We start from the raw sequence: 17,961 nt of genomic DNA, 5'->3' as shown, positions 1-17,961 counted from the left end.
TATAGCTTCCGTGCCGCTATTTCGGTCCTTACGTTTATCTTTGCATAATAACGAAGCATGGGTCATATGCAATACACTATAGCAAATCTGCGCTTCAGTCACACCCCAGTGTTAAGCAAAAAACATGTTTGCAAGCAACAAGACATACCTTAAAGATTTGGGTACTAAGTTGTCCCGGTAAAAAGTACTTGCCACTGTAGCTGGATGTTAAAAACACGGACAATAAGCAAATTTCAAGGTGCTAACTTGCCTTTCTGAACTGGTCATAGGCAGCCTTTGCTACAGGGGTCGTGGCGTCGATACGCCGTGCCAGTATCTTAGACATTAAGTTTCCTAGTGAGACCATTCCGAGCACAGCTCTGAAAAAGAAAGGAAAAGTAGAAAGAAACTAGGTTTCTAAAGTGGCTGCATAAAAGAAAATAAGAACGCTGCCTTGCATCATTAAACAAATAGCACGGTAATGTGGCCAGTATCCCACTGGTTTTATGTCTGAACGAGCCATATGCAGCACGAGCAGTGGGAGAACAACAAATAAAACAATGTATGAGGTAGGCTAACTGCGATCTCGTGGAGCAGCTATTAAAGGAACGGCATGCAGGTTCTGCGAAAGTACTGAACGAAGGAATGAATGCAGTTGGAAAGCGCCTCCAGATGCCTGGATTCTACAACGGCTGCATGCAGGACGTCGTGCACGGTTCCTTTCCGCTAGATGCATCCAATTTATTCGACAAAAAGAACTAGTCGATGGCTGACCCGCTTTCCTCGACGACGGGGACCTGGTCAATGCCTTCGGCGCTCATGAGTTCCACGGCATCCTGGCAGCTCACGCCGGGCGTCACTGTCAGCGGTATGCGCAGCCGCAGAGAACGCACCGTCTGGTTCCACCACCTGCGTGCGACAAAGTTGTATTCCTGCAGTTCGGACACATGTGCACATTAACTCGGAGAAAGTGGGTTGACTCAGCTTGCAAGGCTGATATATAAACGGTCGATGCTTGAACGAGTGTACTGTAGCGCTGGGTCAAGTCGTCTGCGCGAAGAGTTATTGGCGCAGCCATGAAAATGCTGTCTCGACGAGCGTTCTTATGCCGATGCCTGGCTCAAATCGCTGGCGTCGGGTCAAATGTCGGGTCATCTAAAGCACGAAGAATATACGACGACACCCCTGTGATGTACTCACCTGAACTACGAAATTATCATGTCTTACTTTTTAAAACTTCACGATTTGTCACTGGGCTCTACAGCGTGACAATATCAAAGTGCAATGAAAAGTAATCATGACGATACTAATAAATATTGAATGGCCTACTGATACGAGATGAACATCATCTGCATCATCTATCCCACCGAGCAAAGTGGCGAAGTCTTAACAAGTCAACCAAAGGCACGCACAGGAAGAGGTTTGGCGTTATGCTAGTATACGCGAATATTTCTACTGTAAGGCTTGCAGCGACGATAAACTGAATTCATGAGAGATAGAGAGAAACGAAGAGGGAAACGTAGGGTGGCTGAATGCATGAAGTGTACGCTTGCATGCAGGTGCTCTCCAGTGAGCACATAGGCTATCAGCCCTCTATCTCAATGTCGCAGCTCTATACCTTGCGCGCCGTTCTATCTGTGAGCGAAATAGTTGCCCTCAGCGACACTCGAACCAGACAACCCAGTAGACGGCAAGATATCGAAAGCTCCTTCAGCGACAACGTCCTCCCTATTATCTCACGTTTTCCAATTTCTTCGAACGAGCCTGGTTATTCGCATGTATTAAAAAAAACGCAATTAATTCGTGATGACCTTCTGCTGGATTGCGTCAGTTTACAGATCAAAATTCAGCCTGGGCTAGTTGGTTCATAGCTCAGGTTCAGTGCACTGGCGCGAATATTCGTGTGTGTTCTATATACGCTTTTACTCTTGCCCCTGTCTTTGTTCCACGCCGTTTAACTTTCCGTTAGAGCTCTTTACAAATGCCGTCGGCATTCCAGCAATCCTGATAGCGTCACGGTTACGCAAGTATTACGAGTTCAACGTGTACATCAAAGACGACCGCAGATTGTTTCCTAGCGACGGAGAGATGTAAAGGTGTAAATTATGGCTGCTAGTCTAGTGGCCAAGATCCTGCGGAATACAACTTCCGACTCGGGCATGGGTAGACGGCCCGGCGTGGTCAGCTCACCAATGCTTCGTGCTCATTTCAGAATAGAGCGAGATGAAGCCGCGCTCGGCCATCCAGCCATCCGAGAGGAACTTGGTCATGTAGTTGCGCACTCCGTCGGGCAGGATTACCACGCACTTCTGGCCAGCCTTCAGGGACTTGGCCGCCACCACGGCCACGCTCATCGCCGAGCCGCTGCTGCCACCTGCGGGAAAGCATTCACAAGCTCGACATAAAGATCCGGACCACATACAGCGTTAAAGGAATTGTACAACAATATTTTCTTTTTTTCCGTAGAAGTACAGCTTTAACGCCACTATGATTATCTGCTGCTGCAGTCGCGTGGAGCAAGTACTGTGCCTGCAGCACCTGCTTGCCCGATATTTGCCAGAAGGCCAGCTGCACGTTATGCGCGACTGTTATGCAGGCAAACGGTACGCAAAGTTTTGACACCTAGTAGTTTTTGTCCAACGCCTTTCCTCGAAAATTATGATGCCTCAAAGCATGCATTACAACCATTTCGCCCAACTTTCCTCTTTTCACTGTTCACCTGTGTCAGAACCCCAAAGTGGGACTGAAAGAGGACCCATGTCTGACATATGTAGGGCCATTGTTGCCCGACATGAGCTTGGCAGTACATTGCTGACACGGTCGCGACAACCGTGTGATTTTTTTTATGTACGTACGCGGCTGATCTGGAGAGTGGATCTGGTGACTCCAGAGGCGCGCGTCTGCCCAGACGCTTCGGCCCCTTGATTCACCCGAAAACGCCGTGCAGTACGGAATGGTCCGAAGGCCGTGAGAAACGAAAGCGGTGTAATCACATCGACGTGAACGAGACCAGCCACCCCAATATGTACGACAGTCAATCTGTCTGACTGTGCACCTGTTGCGTCCTCAACCTCACCATACACTTTATTGCAATTAGTTTAAGTAAATTAAGTCCTTCTACGGTTGCGAACGTTCAGCAAGCAATCGAACAAATTTAGTGAAACCAGCAGGGTTAAAAACCGTTCAAATGGGATTTATAAAATTAAAGAAGTGTATTTTGAGAGAAAAATGTGAAGACATTTATGACAACCTTTAAGAACACCTGTTTTTTATTTTTTTTATTTTTATTTATACAAGTGCCTGCAGCACCACAAGGACATTATTGCAGGGGGGGGGGGGCAATTGGAGGAAAATGAATATGTGACAAAAACTTAAAACAGCTAAGCACAGGTGGTAAAAATAACAAAATACGTAACATCGATGAGTCGTCTCGACGGCAAAACGGTCTTCAGTGAACTGCGGTGCAAAATTGCAACAGAGAAATGGAAAGGGTACACTATCACATGAAGCACAATGCCAGCCAAATGATATAAAGCAAACGGGATGATATTATACTACGGCAGACTGCGTGACAACAAAGACAGAAACTCTGAACACGTTTTACATTCACAAATGCTCTTGAGAAGCCTATTTCAGTGTGCGGAAGCATGCGGAAAAAATGAATTACGGTAGACATTAGTACGACAGCGCATTTCAAGAACTTTCAGCTCGCGATCACATCGTTAAGAGATGAAGCGGGGAGGGAAAATGCACAAGTTCTTATTTATTCCTGTAAGATCAGGGCGAATTCGGAAAAAAAAGTTCTAATTTTGCAGTTAATAGGCGGTGTGCCAGTGTTTTCCAACCAAGGTCCTCTTTAACTAATGTAATACCGCTACGGAAGTTACAATTACCAGAAACAAATCCTGCAGCGTAGTTTTGGACGCGTTCAAGTTTTTCTATAAGTTTAGAGCCTTGAAGGTCCCATACCTGGAGAGCATATTTGAGTATCGGACGAACATTTGTTATGTAAAGCAGTTCTTTTACTTTCTAGGGGGTGGGCGGGCTTTATAAAAATTACGCCTAACAAGGTTTAGCATACGCGATGATTTTAAGGTTGAGTATTTAATATGTCTGTTCGATGTTAAATGTTCTGAAAAATAGACCCCGAGGTATTTGTAGTGTTGGACCTTTTCAAGAAATAGTCCGTCTGATTTATACACTGATCTCACAGGAAAGCGTTTCAGGGTGAATGGCACAAGTTGACATTTAGCACTGTTCAAAGACATGCCACACTTAATGCACCAAGCATAAATTTTGTTTAGATCATTCTGCAAACTACTAACATCACAATCATTTTCTACATTCTTCTATACGGCACAATCATCAGCATATAACCTCACTTTGCATTCTAGATTGTGGACAATGTCATTTATAAAGACCAAAAATAACAAAGGCCCCAAAACAGACCCTTGGGGCACGCCAGAGGTTATGGTGACAGGTGTTGATTTAGTGCCGTTTATTAAAACATGCTGTGTTCGCCCAGACAAGTAATTTCTAATCCAATCTACTATTGCAGGGTGTACCCGCCGTGGTTGCTCAGTGGCTATGGTGTTGGGCTGCTGAGCACGAGGTCGCGGGATCGAATCCCGGCCACGGCGGCCGCATTTCGATGGGGGCGAAATGCGAAAACACCCGTGGTACTTAGATTTAGGTGCACTATAAAAAACCCCAGGTGGTCGAAATTTCCGGATTTCTCCACAAAGGTGTGCCTCATAATCAAAAAGTGGTTTTGGCACGTAAAACCTCATAATTTAATTAATCTTCAATATTGCAGGGTGTATACCGAGACAAGATAATTTATGTAAAAGCAATGCATGAGAAATGGTGTGAAAGGCTTTCGGGAAATCCAAAAATATGTAGTCTACCTGAAATCCAAGGTCAAAAGAGTAAAAGAAATCATGGGAGAACTCTACCAGTTGAGCCGTACATGACAAGCCAGGCCCGAATCCATGTTGAACGTTTGTAAAGAAATTATTGCTCTGAAGGTGTTTCATCACAGCACTGTATATAATAATATAGTCTGGATAACACTTGAAATAACGGCCGTATGACACCCTGGATCGCTTGAATACGTAACTTTCTACAAAGGTTGTAATGAACATATGAAGCATTTATCGCTCGTCACTCAGAACACGCTTCCCGCTAGGACAAAATATAAACACTGTGCCTTGCATAGCTTTCTGAGGAAACCGAAAAAAAAAAAGAAAAACTAAATTCCTTGCATAATGCAAAAATTTTGGGAGAAAGCGAGTGTTGAGAAATTACTTTCAGATCCACTATATATAATCTACATAATTCAAACTTTTGATGCACGTCAACCAACACGTGGCCCCTCTTTCCTCACAGTCTGCAATCTTTGCCTTTCTTGCTCCTGCCAGGAAACATGTGCTAGTTTAATTCTTATGCAGAAACAGCCTAAAAATGAAATGGACAGACGACAGCGGTGACTCATGCAGACAGAAAAAATTTGCTTCAATGTTGTAATGGTCATCATATGGATTTAATACTGATTCATACTGACACGCGATAGAAAAAAAATTACCGACGATTACGTTACTTCCTAATGCGAAATTTGAGCGCAGCAAATAAGCTGTTTCACCTTTTGGATAGATTGAGGCAAAGAAATCGAGCAACACATGTATGCGCTATCACATATTTTTTTTTTTTTTTTCACACGTATTCCTTTAACAAAGACTCCACTAACAGTTCTTGACAGTCATGAAGGAAGCTTTGTGGTCGGAGAAATAGACTGATATATGTTCGACTTGGTACACCAATGCTTGATTCTCAAAGACGAGATCTATACAAGTGCCTCGCGAGGTTGTCACAGCCGTGGGGGAAGCAGAGGCTAAGCGCCGCCGCCGAGAAGACCCTGCCGTTCGCGCCGCCGAAGCGGAGGCTCATCGCCGCCGTCGAGAGCAACCAGCAGTAAGCGAGGCTGAAGCAGAAGCTCATCGCCGCCGCCGAGAAGACCCTGCAGTTCGCGCCGCCGAAGCGGAGGCTCATCGCCGCCGTCGAGAGCAACCAGCAGTAAGCGGAAGCGGAGGGGGGCGGCGTGTACACCCAGCGGCAAACGATGGGGGCAGAAGCGCGCGCAGGAAGCGGACAACACGATAAAGGGAGGAGGGAAGAGATAGCAGCGACTGACTGATGCCGCTGACGGCGATAGTGAGTCAACCCCAGCTATCCGCCACACAAGAAAAGGGGGGGGGGACCCTTTCCTCCTCTTTCTGCATGGCGGCGACGGTGTTCTATGCAGTCACGTTATCTTGACTCTCTAGCGGCGTCAGCGGCATCCAGCGGTATCAGTCGGTCGCTGCTAGCGCTGGGGGGATGAAAGGGGGGCGGAGCTGGTTACGAGGCCGACGACGACGCCGACGACGACGCGAAACCCAGGAACGGACGCCAAAGAGCTGCGCTCTAAAAAAAATAGCACCGCTGTACCTTTCTGATCCGACGTTCAGGCGAGAAGTACCTAACAGAAACATTATGCGTCCTTTCATGTCTCAAAGTTCTGGCTTACATGGCACAGTGCATTGCATACTAGAACTCCTCATGCACGTGTCAAATGGTCGCAAAATGTTCCTCACAAGAGTGCGATGTTTTGAAGCAGATGTGATCCGCATAGTGTGCCACTATAGAGATGACAGCAAAGTTGTCTCGCAAGTGCCTTTGCAAACCTTTAACGCAAAAGCAATGAAATATTAGCTAGTCGACATGAACCCAATGTTGCTCAACAGCGCGAGGAAACACGTACAGGAGGAGAAAAAAAGGAGAATACCGAATTTTTGTTTATAGTTTTACCTTGTTTCTGATCTTATCGTGATACGACGGTGTCCATAACTTTAGTCGAGAGCCAGCGCGTTGCCTTGTCCATTTTCCCTCGTGTGCGTGTCATGCCCCAACCACTGGCACGCGCCGGAAAGCTTCGGCACGCGCCGAAGCTTCAAAAGCGTCAAAAGCGTCGGTCGGGAACGCGGTGAAGCGTAACGACGCACAGCAATTATGTCTACTGCCGATGCTAGAAGTTTGCCGACGCGCGGAGAAGCTGCGCCGGCGTGTAGCAGGCGTCAACCAATGGAAGGCTGCGCAGCCTCCGGCTGCTATGCCTGTAATGGCCGACCATGCGAAGGCGCCGGCACCAACGATCGTCCGAGTTTTTTGGACGCACGACGCGCGCGACAGTGTTCCTGAAAGATAGTGTTGTAATAGTAGGCAGACAACGACGCGACCGACCGACAGACGACCGTGGGTTGTGGCAGTGCGACGTGGATCCGAAGCGACTTAGAACGACGCCGACTAATCCAACTTTTGCCCACTGTGTTCCGCAGGGCTCAGTGCGATCGTCTGCTAAAACAGCCAACCAAATCACGATTGCCGCAACGTCTGTGATTGTTGTATGTGTATGTTGCTGTGCTCAAACGAATGGAAACATGTTTACGAGCTCTGAAGTCTGGATAATCAGCACTCGCCTATCGCCGATGTTGTTTACGTTACGCGTAGGCCTAGCGCGCCCATCGAGTTCGTAACTGGCGAGTGAACGAACTCAGCTGAGAAACTCTGTCGAAGGAAATGAATTTTCAGGTCCGTTTGGTGCTGCAGTGATTTAAAATATGGCACTCCTGACTTCGTGTGATGTGTGATGTGGTGAATGAACCGTGTGGAAGTTGAGTTGGTCAACCGCGCCGTGTTTCGTGTGGTGTCGGGTGACTCAAGTTTAACGGGCAAGCTCTGCACTGTTTCCAGTGGTAAAGATAACTTCCGAAAGCGAAATACACTAGTAGCCGAACTATGGGAAGTACTTGCATAATCAGCCGTGCCGCCTGTTTCAGTTGACACTGCGCTCTTCTATTCGGCATGTGAATGCAGTTCAGTACAAGTTCGCTGTAGTCCTTCACTCAATTCTTTCAAGTGCATCCGTCTTTTGGGCTAGTTGGGGATAAATCGCTCGTGTAGCAGCGTATGCCACGATTGCTTCGATGCCCGCTTCAGAAGCAGCAAGTACTGAGTCAATGAAACTGTAATTGATTTTTTATCACTTTTTTGTTTATGGAAAGTGTAGATGGTGTGAGTGCATTGTGGGGAAGGTAAAAAGATGTCATCAGTGCTTTGTGCAGTGTGTATGCTTAAACGGCTCGAATCCCTTGAGCTTCTACTAAAATCTTTCTTGCTGCGATACTATAAATTGCAGTCAGGGCAAAGATATACTCAAAACAAAGTTACTGATGCATCTGCGCCCCTCCATCTGATTCATCTGCCCTTCCCATTCTGGGTGTAACATTTAGCTCTTCTCTCAACTTTTCCGTATATGTCACCAGCACTGCATGTAAGCACTCGCCCATTCTTGGGTTTGTGTCCCGCGTCTCCCTTCCCTGATGACCTAAGGTTTTCCGAGCACTCTACACTTCTATCATTCTGTCACGACTTGAGTACTGCTCATCAGTATAGTTCCTGTACCAAACTCGCGACGCTAACAAACTTAAACTTGTTCAGCGCCGGACACCATGCACCCTTTACTCCCGTCTTTTCGGTAGTCGCAAGCTCATGCCAGCCTTCGAGGATTGCCTCAAACCCCTCAAGTAGCACACCCTGCAATACCAGCGCAACACTGCACTAGTCTATACTGCAGGGTGCTTGACGACTCTCTGGACAGCACTAATCGTTCCTCAGTTCATATGAACAAGTCAGCACAGCCTGAGCCCTCATTGCGCCTCTGTGGCCCGACACCACAACTCCATGATTATATCTGGCATACAGAGTTTTCTCTCCACCCCCCTGGCCATTTGGATTCTCCTTCCTTGGAACCAGACCGAATTGGCACTCCTGTGTTTTGTGCACCTGTCGAATGTGTGCGTGTGTGCCGTGCTGTGTTACTGAGCAAGTGTGTGTGCACGAGGAGGGGAAGGAAGTGTCTTCTGCATCGTGCAAATTCCTGCTCTAGATGGCTGGTTATCAGATGCTCTAACATACAGGCATCAGCCTGTCTTTTAGTCTAGAGTGCCAAGTTACCACTAAGATTATTATTAGAATCATCACTACGACCACATTGATTGTGTTGAAGCCAGCGTGACCCATAATTCAAAATATTTCTGGAGCTTTTTGTGCTCTCTCTTCTAAAAAGAGTGCCAAAGATGCACGTCTTCTTCATGAAAATAGTGGTGTTGTCTCGAACACTGCTGATGCCTTTGCAGAACATTTCTGTTTGCTATGTGGTGTGAAATATGCTTCAAGTAACCTTCCTTCTCAGTCTGGCACAGTGTACGCTATCAGTCTATGAAAACCTTGTTTCCAAGTACATGAAGTGCCTTAAATTTTGCCTTAAACCTTCCCTTTCTTGTGGTGTTGATGGTATTTCTTCTGCAGAGTTTAACCCTTTGAGACGCTGTCTACACAATTGTGCACAGCAGGAGAGTGCATCAATAGCAAAAGTACCGATGAAAGTAATGGTATTTAAAATATGTTTCATACATCTTGAAACACCTATTTTTGGAACTGTGCTGCAATTTTGAATAACGTGCAGAATGTTTTAACAAAATGAGTGGAAAGGTAGACAGCTGGGTGTTTTTACTCTGTGTCAGTATGTTGTATGTAGCGGGTTCACTTCTTTCATTGTTTTTTTACAATGTCGTGCACCAGGCATAATTTCCAAGTGGGTGGATAAGTGCTTTTCAAGCTTTTTAAAACACGAAATAGTGCATGTTCTCATATTTTGTGTTCCTGTAATGAGTTTTTGCATGGAGTCTAAATTTTGTAAACTTGACAAAACTCGCTAAACAATGGAAAATTCTTAATATTTGCTGCAGCTGTACACTTTCTACAATTCTGAAGATGCAAGAGATGTGGTGAAATCAGCTTTTCAATCAACGGGATAAAGTGGCGTCTGAAAGGGTTAAAACGTATGGAAGCATACTTGTTCCCCATTCTCACAAGCACCTTCAATAGTTCCCTAAAGTCTAGTACTTTTTCTAGCACTCGGAAGGTAGCATGGACATTGCCCATGCACAAATCAGGTGCTAGATGCGCAGTTACTAACTGCCGACCTATATCTATCCTCTGCAGTGCGTCAAAACTGTTTGAATCGATATTGGATTCCTCGCTTTCTGTTAGTGCTAAGAACATTTTAATATATGAACAGCATGACTTTGTGTGCAGACAACTTAAAGCTATTTCAGACTGTCAACAGTGTTCACCACTGCATCGACTTCCAAAATGACATTTTTTTCACTCTCAAACTGGTGCAGAAACAACAAGCACTCTTAAATGGTTCCAACACTATGGCATTAAGTTATATGCAGAAAACGCACCATGTGAAATTTTGATCTATCCTACGTGATGCTCCACTCCTTAGGGTCGATGAAATGAAAGATCTTGGTGTGTACATCGACAAAATGCTAAGCTTCTCTTCACATAGATAATTACACAACATGCCCTTCACGCTCTTGGAATTGCATGCCGTATATTGCATGATTTCCACTCACCTGTTGTGTTTCTGAAATTCTACTGAGTGCCTCCAACTACTAGAGTATGCCTCTGTAGGAGGGGGTGCAATGAGCAAATCTAATTCTGACCTCATTGAACGCATCCAGAATAAATTGATATCTATCTTAAACCACCACTTTTGCCATTCTGGCGACCACAGTTGAGCCTTCTCAAGTATACTTCAACTCGCACCTCTAGATTCAAGACTTAATTAATCACACCTTTTGTTCCTTTATAAGGTGGTCCATGACATTATACATTCCCTAAAGCTTCTTGATCATATGCATTTGTTCGTGCCGCAACAGTATACCAGGTAGCATTCCACATTCGTTGCCTGGGCTTGTTGCAAGATTGTGCTAATAAGACTCGACTACAAAACATACTTTAGAGTCCATTTCCTGTGTTGTGTGTATCTGTATATAATTACGTAGGATTAACTCCCTTTTACTTTTCCTCATTTCCTTTTTTTCCCTATTTGTTTCTCTATCTTGCATTTTTTTGTCTACTACATTCATGTTTTCTGCACATTTTGTCCCGCATAGGGCTCGTTAAGTGCACCAGTACAAAAGCTCCCTAGCTGTTCCTGGGCACTACAATAAACATTTGAATGATTGATTATTATCATAGTATAAAATCGTGCTCTTTAAGTATGTACTAGTATACTATTTCAGTGCAGTAGCTTCTGTGCAATTAAAAAAGGGTATGAATTAAGAAAGTGCAATAATAATATGCTGTGTGCCTGATCGTATGCATTGTGCTATTAATTTCTTCTGAGTTTTAATAATGGCTGGCTACTGTATGCAGTGTTGTGCAATAAAATAATATGCCACAGCAATTATTGCGTGCCTCGCAGAACAAATTCAATATATCTTTCTCAGTCAAAACATCATAGCAGGCCGCAATAAACTGCAATTTTTCTTTTTGTGGTGACGAAGTGCATAAATTGTGAAAATAACCTGTTTATATATTGCTTATACTATGCAAATGAGCTGCTCCCATACATCCGAATAAGCGCTTCAATAGTGCGACTTGGCAAAGGGAAACGAAAGACCCCTATTAAAGCCCTCCAATTCTCAAGCTTATATTATCTGACGGTATGTCATTTCATTAATGTAAAGAAAGACAAACTTGACATGTGGAAACCAGTTACAATCGAATATGGCCCTTGCACTGTGAAAATGTTTTGTAGCAATACACTCAATGCGAAGGCCTTTGGATGCGCTGTTGATGCATCAATACAACCTTGAATAATAGAGGTGCTCCATGGGCTAGATTTGACAGAATCAAGAGTTGGGGAGTGACAAGATACGAATTACATACATTTTAGCTATTCTAGTTTTCTTTCTTTTTTTGTGAGTGCTACAGATGTTTCAATTCTGTTTTGCTGATTTTCTCAGAACCCACATTTTCACGTTTCTTTCATGCAGCAACAAGCACAATTATATTGACACGGATGCTTTATCTGTATCCGGTTACCGTATTTCACCGGCTAAAAGATGTTAAACGTTATCGCTCAGTACAGGATGCGCCTGAACGTACCGGAAGTTTCGCGAATGTTATCGATGGTTCTGTCTGTTGTCGACGAACCTTGCTAATCTGATTGCATACGCGACACAATTCTGTAGTAATTTCTGGAAGGCACGTGGGCACCAGCGAATAGGTTGTAACTTTCGACGACTGACGTATGCAAACCGACGCGCTTAACCCGCAGATGAGATTTTCGACGATTGCCGACATTGCTCGCCGCTATTGTTGCGATTGAGTCGGCACTATTTATTTACCGTCACTACTACGTGGTAATATTTAAAACAGATTTTTTCAGTGATACTTTGCACGCCTAATTTTTACATAGTTGGCTGTGCAATAAGCTACCAAAAAATGAAATGGTACAACAGTTTTTGATATGATATGGCATCGTCGTGCAGGTGTTTGCAAAGCGATCTTGCAGACAGACGACGCGCGAGCGCTGATGACATTTTGTGCGCTATTGTTACTTCAAAAATAAAACAAACTGTTGCGGCAGGCGTATATTCATTATTCAAACGTGTTTTTTATATCTAAAAGCACATACAGATCACTAACTTATTGTTTCAAGCTTAGTTTACAGCAGGCTGCTTTATGCCGGACTTCGACGGATGAAGACAGAATAGTCCAGCAACAGTGCGCCGCAGCCGAGGAGCGAGCTTCGGCGCGCGTCGGAACTTCTGTCCAGTGGTTGCGTGCCCTCTTCCTCCGACCAACGCGAAGGGAGGCGTTCGCTGGTCGGCGCGCGCCGAAGCTTGCCGTCGCGTGCCAGTGGCTGGGGCACTAGCCATTTTAACGCAAGGCGTCGCGTTACCAAGGGGGTGTCGAAGTCGAGAGGTTGGGGCGAGCTAGGCGTCTGCACGCTTGTCGCACTTACCATTGTTTTACTTGCCTAAGCAAGTATGGCGCGTTCAGTGTGGTAGAGCAGCACGCCTAGGTGTACAGATGCGTTCAAGTTTACGCGACATCCCTAAAGTGCGCCCCCGCAGGTAAGCTTCGTTTTATGACTCTTTTGACTCGCCCAAGCTAGCGGGCCGCTTCTTTGAAGCATTCGAACGCCTCTAGTGTATAAACCTCTTAAAGCGCCTTACTTCAAAACAACGAAGTGTTAAAAAGTGTTACAAAAATAGTGTTACAATGCATTGGGTAATAACATTTTCGAAAATTTTAATTAAGAACACAATAGAAGACCTAAGGAAACTTGTTTCTACCGTTATCGGAAACCGATTTCATCAAATTTAATAAGTCAGCTCTCATTCGTCTCGGTCTAATTACATTTCTGCATTTCGCTGCGTTATATTGTCGAAGTTTGGGGAGATTTTCTGCGTAATGGCATACATTTTACCCAAGACGCCATGCAGGCGTAATTACGCAGCCGCGGAGAAAGCGCACCCACACTCACCGCAAAGGAGACCCTCATGTCGGATCAGCTTTCGGGCCATGAGGAAGGAATCCTTGTCGTTGCACTTGTACCACTTGTCAATTAGCTGCAATAAGTAAAAGGGGGATGGGCTCGCAAGCTGACAAATCCTGTGAACAAAAAATGCGAGGGGTGGGAAAGTGGCCATAACGAATGGATCGTTCAAAGGCGAACGTAGCAGAAGGTCGCATGTATAGTCGGTGGCCGCTAAGAAAGCTGGAAGCGAGGAACATATTAAGTTCTTCCTTTGCAGGTTGACAGTGGTAGGCCTTTGGGATGTTGCGCTACTTCGGAGGCGCTTTTCAGGATATATTCACTCTCTACGTATACTTGTGTATACTTGTTGGATGGCTTTTTGTGCATGTAAGCGGATCACTTTCCCTCTTGTGCTAGGCGCTAACCCGGTGTTGCCGCTCTACTTCTATTCCACCTCCTGACCCCCTCTATAGTCACGGTTACAGGTCCTATCCCACATCGACATCGCCAAAGAGGAAAACAAAAAAAAATCCTTACACTTCTGTCGAGGACTGTGGGTACGAAGTCGTAGCCGATGCCTTCGACCTCGTACATCGTCACAGAAGCATCGTTCGGCTCAGCATCGACGGCCAACTCCGAGCCATGCGGATCAACGGCCACAATCTGCAACGTGTAAATATGCTTGCAAGAAGATATTTTGAATGCAGAGTACTGATATTCTCATATTTGACGTAATTGTTCTGCGGAAACCCGCAAGGTGGAAAAAGTTAATAAAGGAAAAATGAGACATCCACCAAACCACAGCAATTGCTACACAGGAAACCCATACGGGTTCGCCAAAAGAAACGCCTCGCAGTTGAAGAAAAATTCGTCCTGGTCCGGGACGAATTTTTCTTCAACTGCGAGGCGTTTCTTTCGGTGAACCCGTACGGGTTTCCTTTGTGGCAATTGCTGCGATTGGGTGGATGTCTCATTTTCCCTTCATTCTCATAACTGCTGTGAAGGCGTCCAAGTGAGCAAGCTTACTTAAAGAGTCGCTGTTTCGTCCAAAAGCTGAAGATTTGAAAGCGATAAGGACAAGTATTACGCTATTAACATGAAGTAAGGCTTTATGATGGGCAGTATAAATCTAGTAATGTTCGAAAACTAAGAAGCGACGTGGTTAGAGAAGGACCCATTTATTAGCAAGGGGAAGAATATGAATAGTTCCAGCAGTTTCCGTTCAGTCCGTGCTGCTCTTCCTACTTCGTTGTTTTCTCTTTCTGTTTGGTGGTAAGATTTACAACAGCAAACAATCGCCTACTAACAAACAAGAAAATATACACATGAACAGATTTTCGTCAATAAACGCGAGTAGTCGCGATTACAGCGCTGAAGCGCGACGAAGAGCGCCGGCAGGGGGAAGCGCGCGTATTTGTTCCACAGCGAACGTCCCGTGCGGCTGCTCTCTTCGCCACTAAATGTGCCGCGCCTCCAAAGTTCAGCACACAGCGTGGCCTCCAGCAATGGGCGCAGACATCGCGCATCGAGCCGCCAGCCTTCTCGGCTCGCCCTGGCTTTGGATTACGTCACCTCCTCCGCACGGCGTGCGGGCCGCGCACGCACCGCCGCACCTGCAGGGCAGCGCGGTGGCGCCGACGGCACCAGCACGACTCGAGTGCCCGTATGTTGCAACAAACATCAGCTGCAGATCGGTCACTGCGCTTCAGGTACCTTCTAACGTTGCTTTGTCGGATTCTTTTCGAAACATAGGTCACCAGATGCGCATAAGAACTCCATATGATCTTGGCTATTCTGAACGGCACATTGCAAATATAATGAGAGATCTTACACGTCGCATCTAAAGTTATTGCTATACAGCAATACCCACGTTCTTCAGCCTTCAAGTTCCGCGTGGAACGTGGAATGCGACACAAGCATAATTAATATCTCACGAAAATCCCAGAGATTACAGTAGATATAGCTCATTTCGCTCGGTAATTATCTATAGGCTTTCAGATAAAGATAGCCTGTGTTATGATGTGTTGTAATGGAATCACATTGTATTCATTCAGCTCAAGTATATCCACCAGTTTGACAGAATGAGGTTAGATTGCCCTAATAAACTATCATTTTCAGGCGCCGCCAACGATAGAAAACACGTCGGCCAGCCGGTACTGCATTGAATAGCTTATAATTTCATATTAGGGACAAGTTATACTCATCATAAGTCGGGTCACTGGTTTACAGACAGACAGACAAACATTGAGGTCCAGAGGGACTAGCCGGCAGAGACCCGTAGGTGTCGCCGGCTCGCCGCTGGCTGCTCCCATGTCGGAATCGGGAGGCCAAGCCTCTCCGCTTTTTCACGGGCCTTTTAGGCGGCCATGGGCTATATATCGACTGGTTCACAGAGTCGTTTTTTTTTTTTGAACATACAGTAAGAAGCGGCAACAATCAACTCATCTTTCGTCGAGTATATGTATGCAATCGAAGCATGTCCAATGATGCAAAGAAAAAAAATGCATCCACACTTTGCCGCTGATCCTGTCTACCTGAACGTTGGGCAGGCGCTCCTTGAGCTTTCTCGCGACGCCGGTGGCCGTGCCGCCGGTTCCGGCACCCATGACCACCATGTCCACGTGGCCGCCGCACTGGTCCAGGATCTCCTCGGCCGTCGTGTCGTAGTGGGCCAAAGGGTTGCCGGGGTTCCGGTACTGTACAGAGAAGAGGAGTTCGCAGCTCTGGCACTGCGCAATCCTGCTTCGGGCTCTTGGTTGAATGTTGTCGCAGTAGAAGGAGTAAATAAGCAATTAAAAATAAATAAATCAATAAATAGACGTCAGCGTCAGCCTGCCGGGACGTGACGCTAACGCCTGCCACGACTGTGGCTGCAGGAGTGTCAGGATAATTACCAGCGCCAAAAAAAAAAAAAGAAAAGGGACAGAGAACAAGCCAGACGGTCTCCAAACCTGATCGAGGATGACGGCGCCCGGGATTTCGCGGCAGAGGCTGAAGGCGACCGAGATGTGCGACTCGGGCGAATCGTAGCGCGCACTGGTGGGCGTGCGCACAATCTCTGCGCCCAGCGCACGGAGCACGTCCACCTTCTCTCGGCTCATCTTCTCCGGCAGCACGATGATGCAGCGGTATCCCCGAATGGCCGCTGCCATGGCCAGCCCGATGCCTGCGCAGCAGTGGGAAAGCACAGGTGGCACGAAAACACTGCGGCAGGAAGCACGTTTTAGTGTGTGTGTGTGTGTGTGTGTGTGTGTGTGTGTGCGCGTGTGTGCGTGCGTGCGTGCGTGTGCGTGTGCGTGTGTGTGTGTGTGTGTGTGTGTGTGTGTGTGTGTGCGCGTGCGCCTGTGTGCGTGCGTGAGGAATACAAACGTGCTAACCACATAACGTACATAATTGAGTGCTCAGGGCATGCGCGGCATGGAGGCGCACATACTGTAGTGAATGATTTAGGCGCGATTGTAAAAGAAACAGACCCTATGCAGTTCTACGCTGAAGATAATTCAGGAACCTCCGGCAGAACTGTGAGACGTATCGATAAGGTTTTTCTCGTAATAAGTGAAATGAGCGTTCGCTTAAAAAGGAAAGTTTCGCTCAAGCAAACAGAATAACAAATACCTAAAACGAATAACTGAAACGCAAGAGGAAAAGTGGACGACCATTTTTTTCTCTCTGTGCCTCAATCGTTGCTTCGCGCTGTTCGATTTCACTATGCAACCACAGCAGCGAGCCCAGTCTTCGACCCTTTGACACGCGATAAACAATCGGTGTGCCGTCGAGTACTGTGGTCGCAGTGAAGAATGTTGCGCTTTCCTGCTGATTCGTAAATAAATCGCCTCTATTAGATAGAGAGATAAAGAAGAAAAAAAAGGCTTCGAGAACTAAGCGAACGCCGATATTCCATGAATTTGTCCCTGTACAGCTCCGTGAATAATAAGCAAGCACGGTTTTACATTTTTACCGCATAGTCAAACTGTATGACACCTTCACTGCACACTGAAAATGTATTATTCTGTTATCAACGTTGCGGAACAAAAATTAAATTCTAGGTATTACGTGCCAAAACCACGATGATTATCAGGCATGCTGTAGTGGGGGACTCCGGATTAATTTTGACTACTTGCGGTTCTTTGACGTTCACCAAAATATAAGTACACGAGCATTTTCGCATTTCGCCCCCTTGAAAATGCGGCCGCCGTGGCCGAGATGGAACCTGCTACCTCAAGCTCAGCACTGCAATGTCATAGCCGTGTACACGGCTACCGTGGCGAGCACGTGTGAAAGCCGTAGCGAGATTGCGACCCGCGAGTCCGAATAAAAGTGCGCGTCATGACGGCGTACCAATTGTAGCGCGGTATACTGAATAACAGCGCGTTCAGTGGGACATGAGAGGCACTCCGTTACCTGTGTTCCCCGAGGTGGGCTCGATGATGACTGAGCCAGGTTTGAGGATACCATCACGTTCGGCCTCCTCCACCATTCGCAGCCCGATGCGATCCTTGATGCTACCCCCAGGGTTGAAGAACTCGCATTTAGCCACTGCG

General features: G+C 46.2%; 1 protein-coding gene across 3 annotated transcripts in view; it reads right to left on the bottom strand.

Annotated features, from left to right (window-relative positions):
• The window catches only part of Cbs (Cystathionine beta-synthase), a 77,930-nt gene that overhangs the window by 12,654 nt on the left and 47,315 nt on the right, over nucleotides 1–17,961 (bottom strand). For all 3 annotated transcript variants that reach the window (XM_075691709.1, XM_075691711.1, XM_075691710.1), the window contains 8 exons: nucleotides 17,822–17,956; nucleotides 16,372–16,586; nucleotides 15,955–16,116; nucleotides 13,958–14,083; nucleotides 13,427–13,511; nucleotides 2,170–2,353; nucleotides 754–888; nucleotides 251–359 (listed from right to left, as the gene is read on the bottom strand). In XM_075691709.1, the coding sequence (XP_075547824.1) occupies nucleotides 251–359; nucleotides 754–888; nucleotides 2,170–2,353; nucleotides 13,427–13,511; nucleotides 13,958–14,083; nucleotides 15,955–16,116; nucleotides 16,372–16,586; nucleotides 17,822–17,956 (1,151 nt within the window). The remainder of the gene's footprint in view (nucleotides 1–250; nucleotides 360–753; nucleotides 889–2,169; nucleotides 2,354–13,426; nucleotides 13,512–13,957; nucleotides 14,084–15,954; nucleotides 16,117–16,371; nucleotides 16,587–17,821; nucleotides 17,957–17,961) is intronic.

Source organism: Dermacentor variabilis, chromosome 5 (genome assembly GCF_050947875.1).
Source record: "Dermacentor variabilis isolate Ectoservices chromosome 5, ASM5094787v1, whole genome shotgun sequence".
NCBI lineage: Eukaryota > Metazoa > Arthropoda > Arachnida > Ixodida > Ixodidae > Dermacentor > Dermacentor variabilis.
Note: the sequence above shows the minus strand (reverse complement) of the source record. Positions and strands in the feature narration are given on the sequence as shown.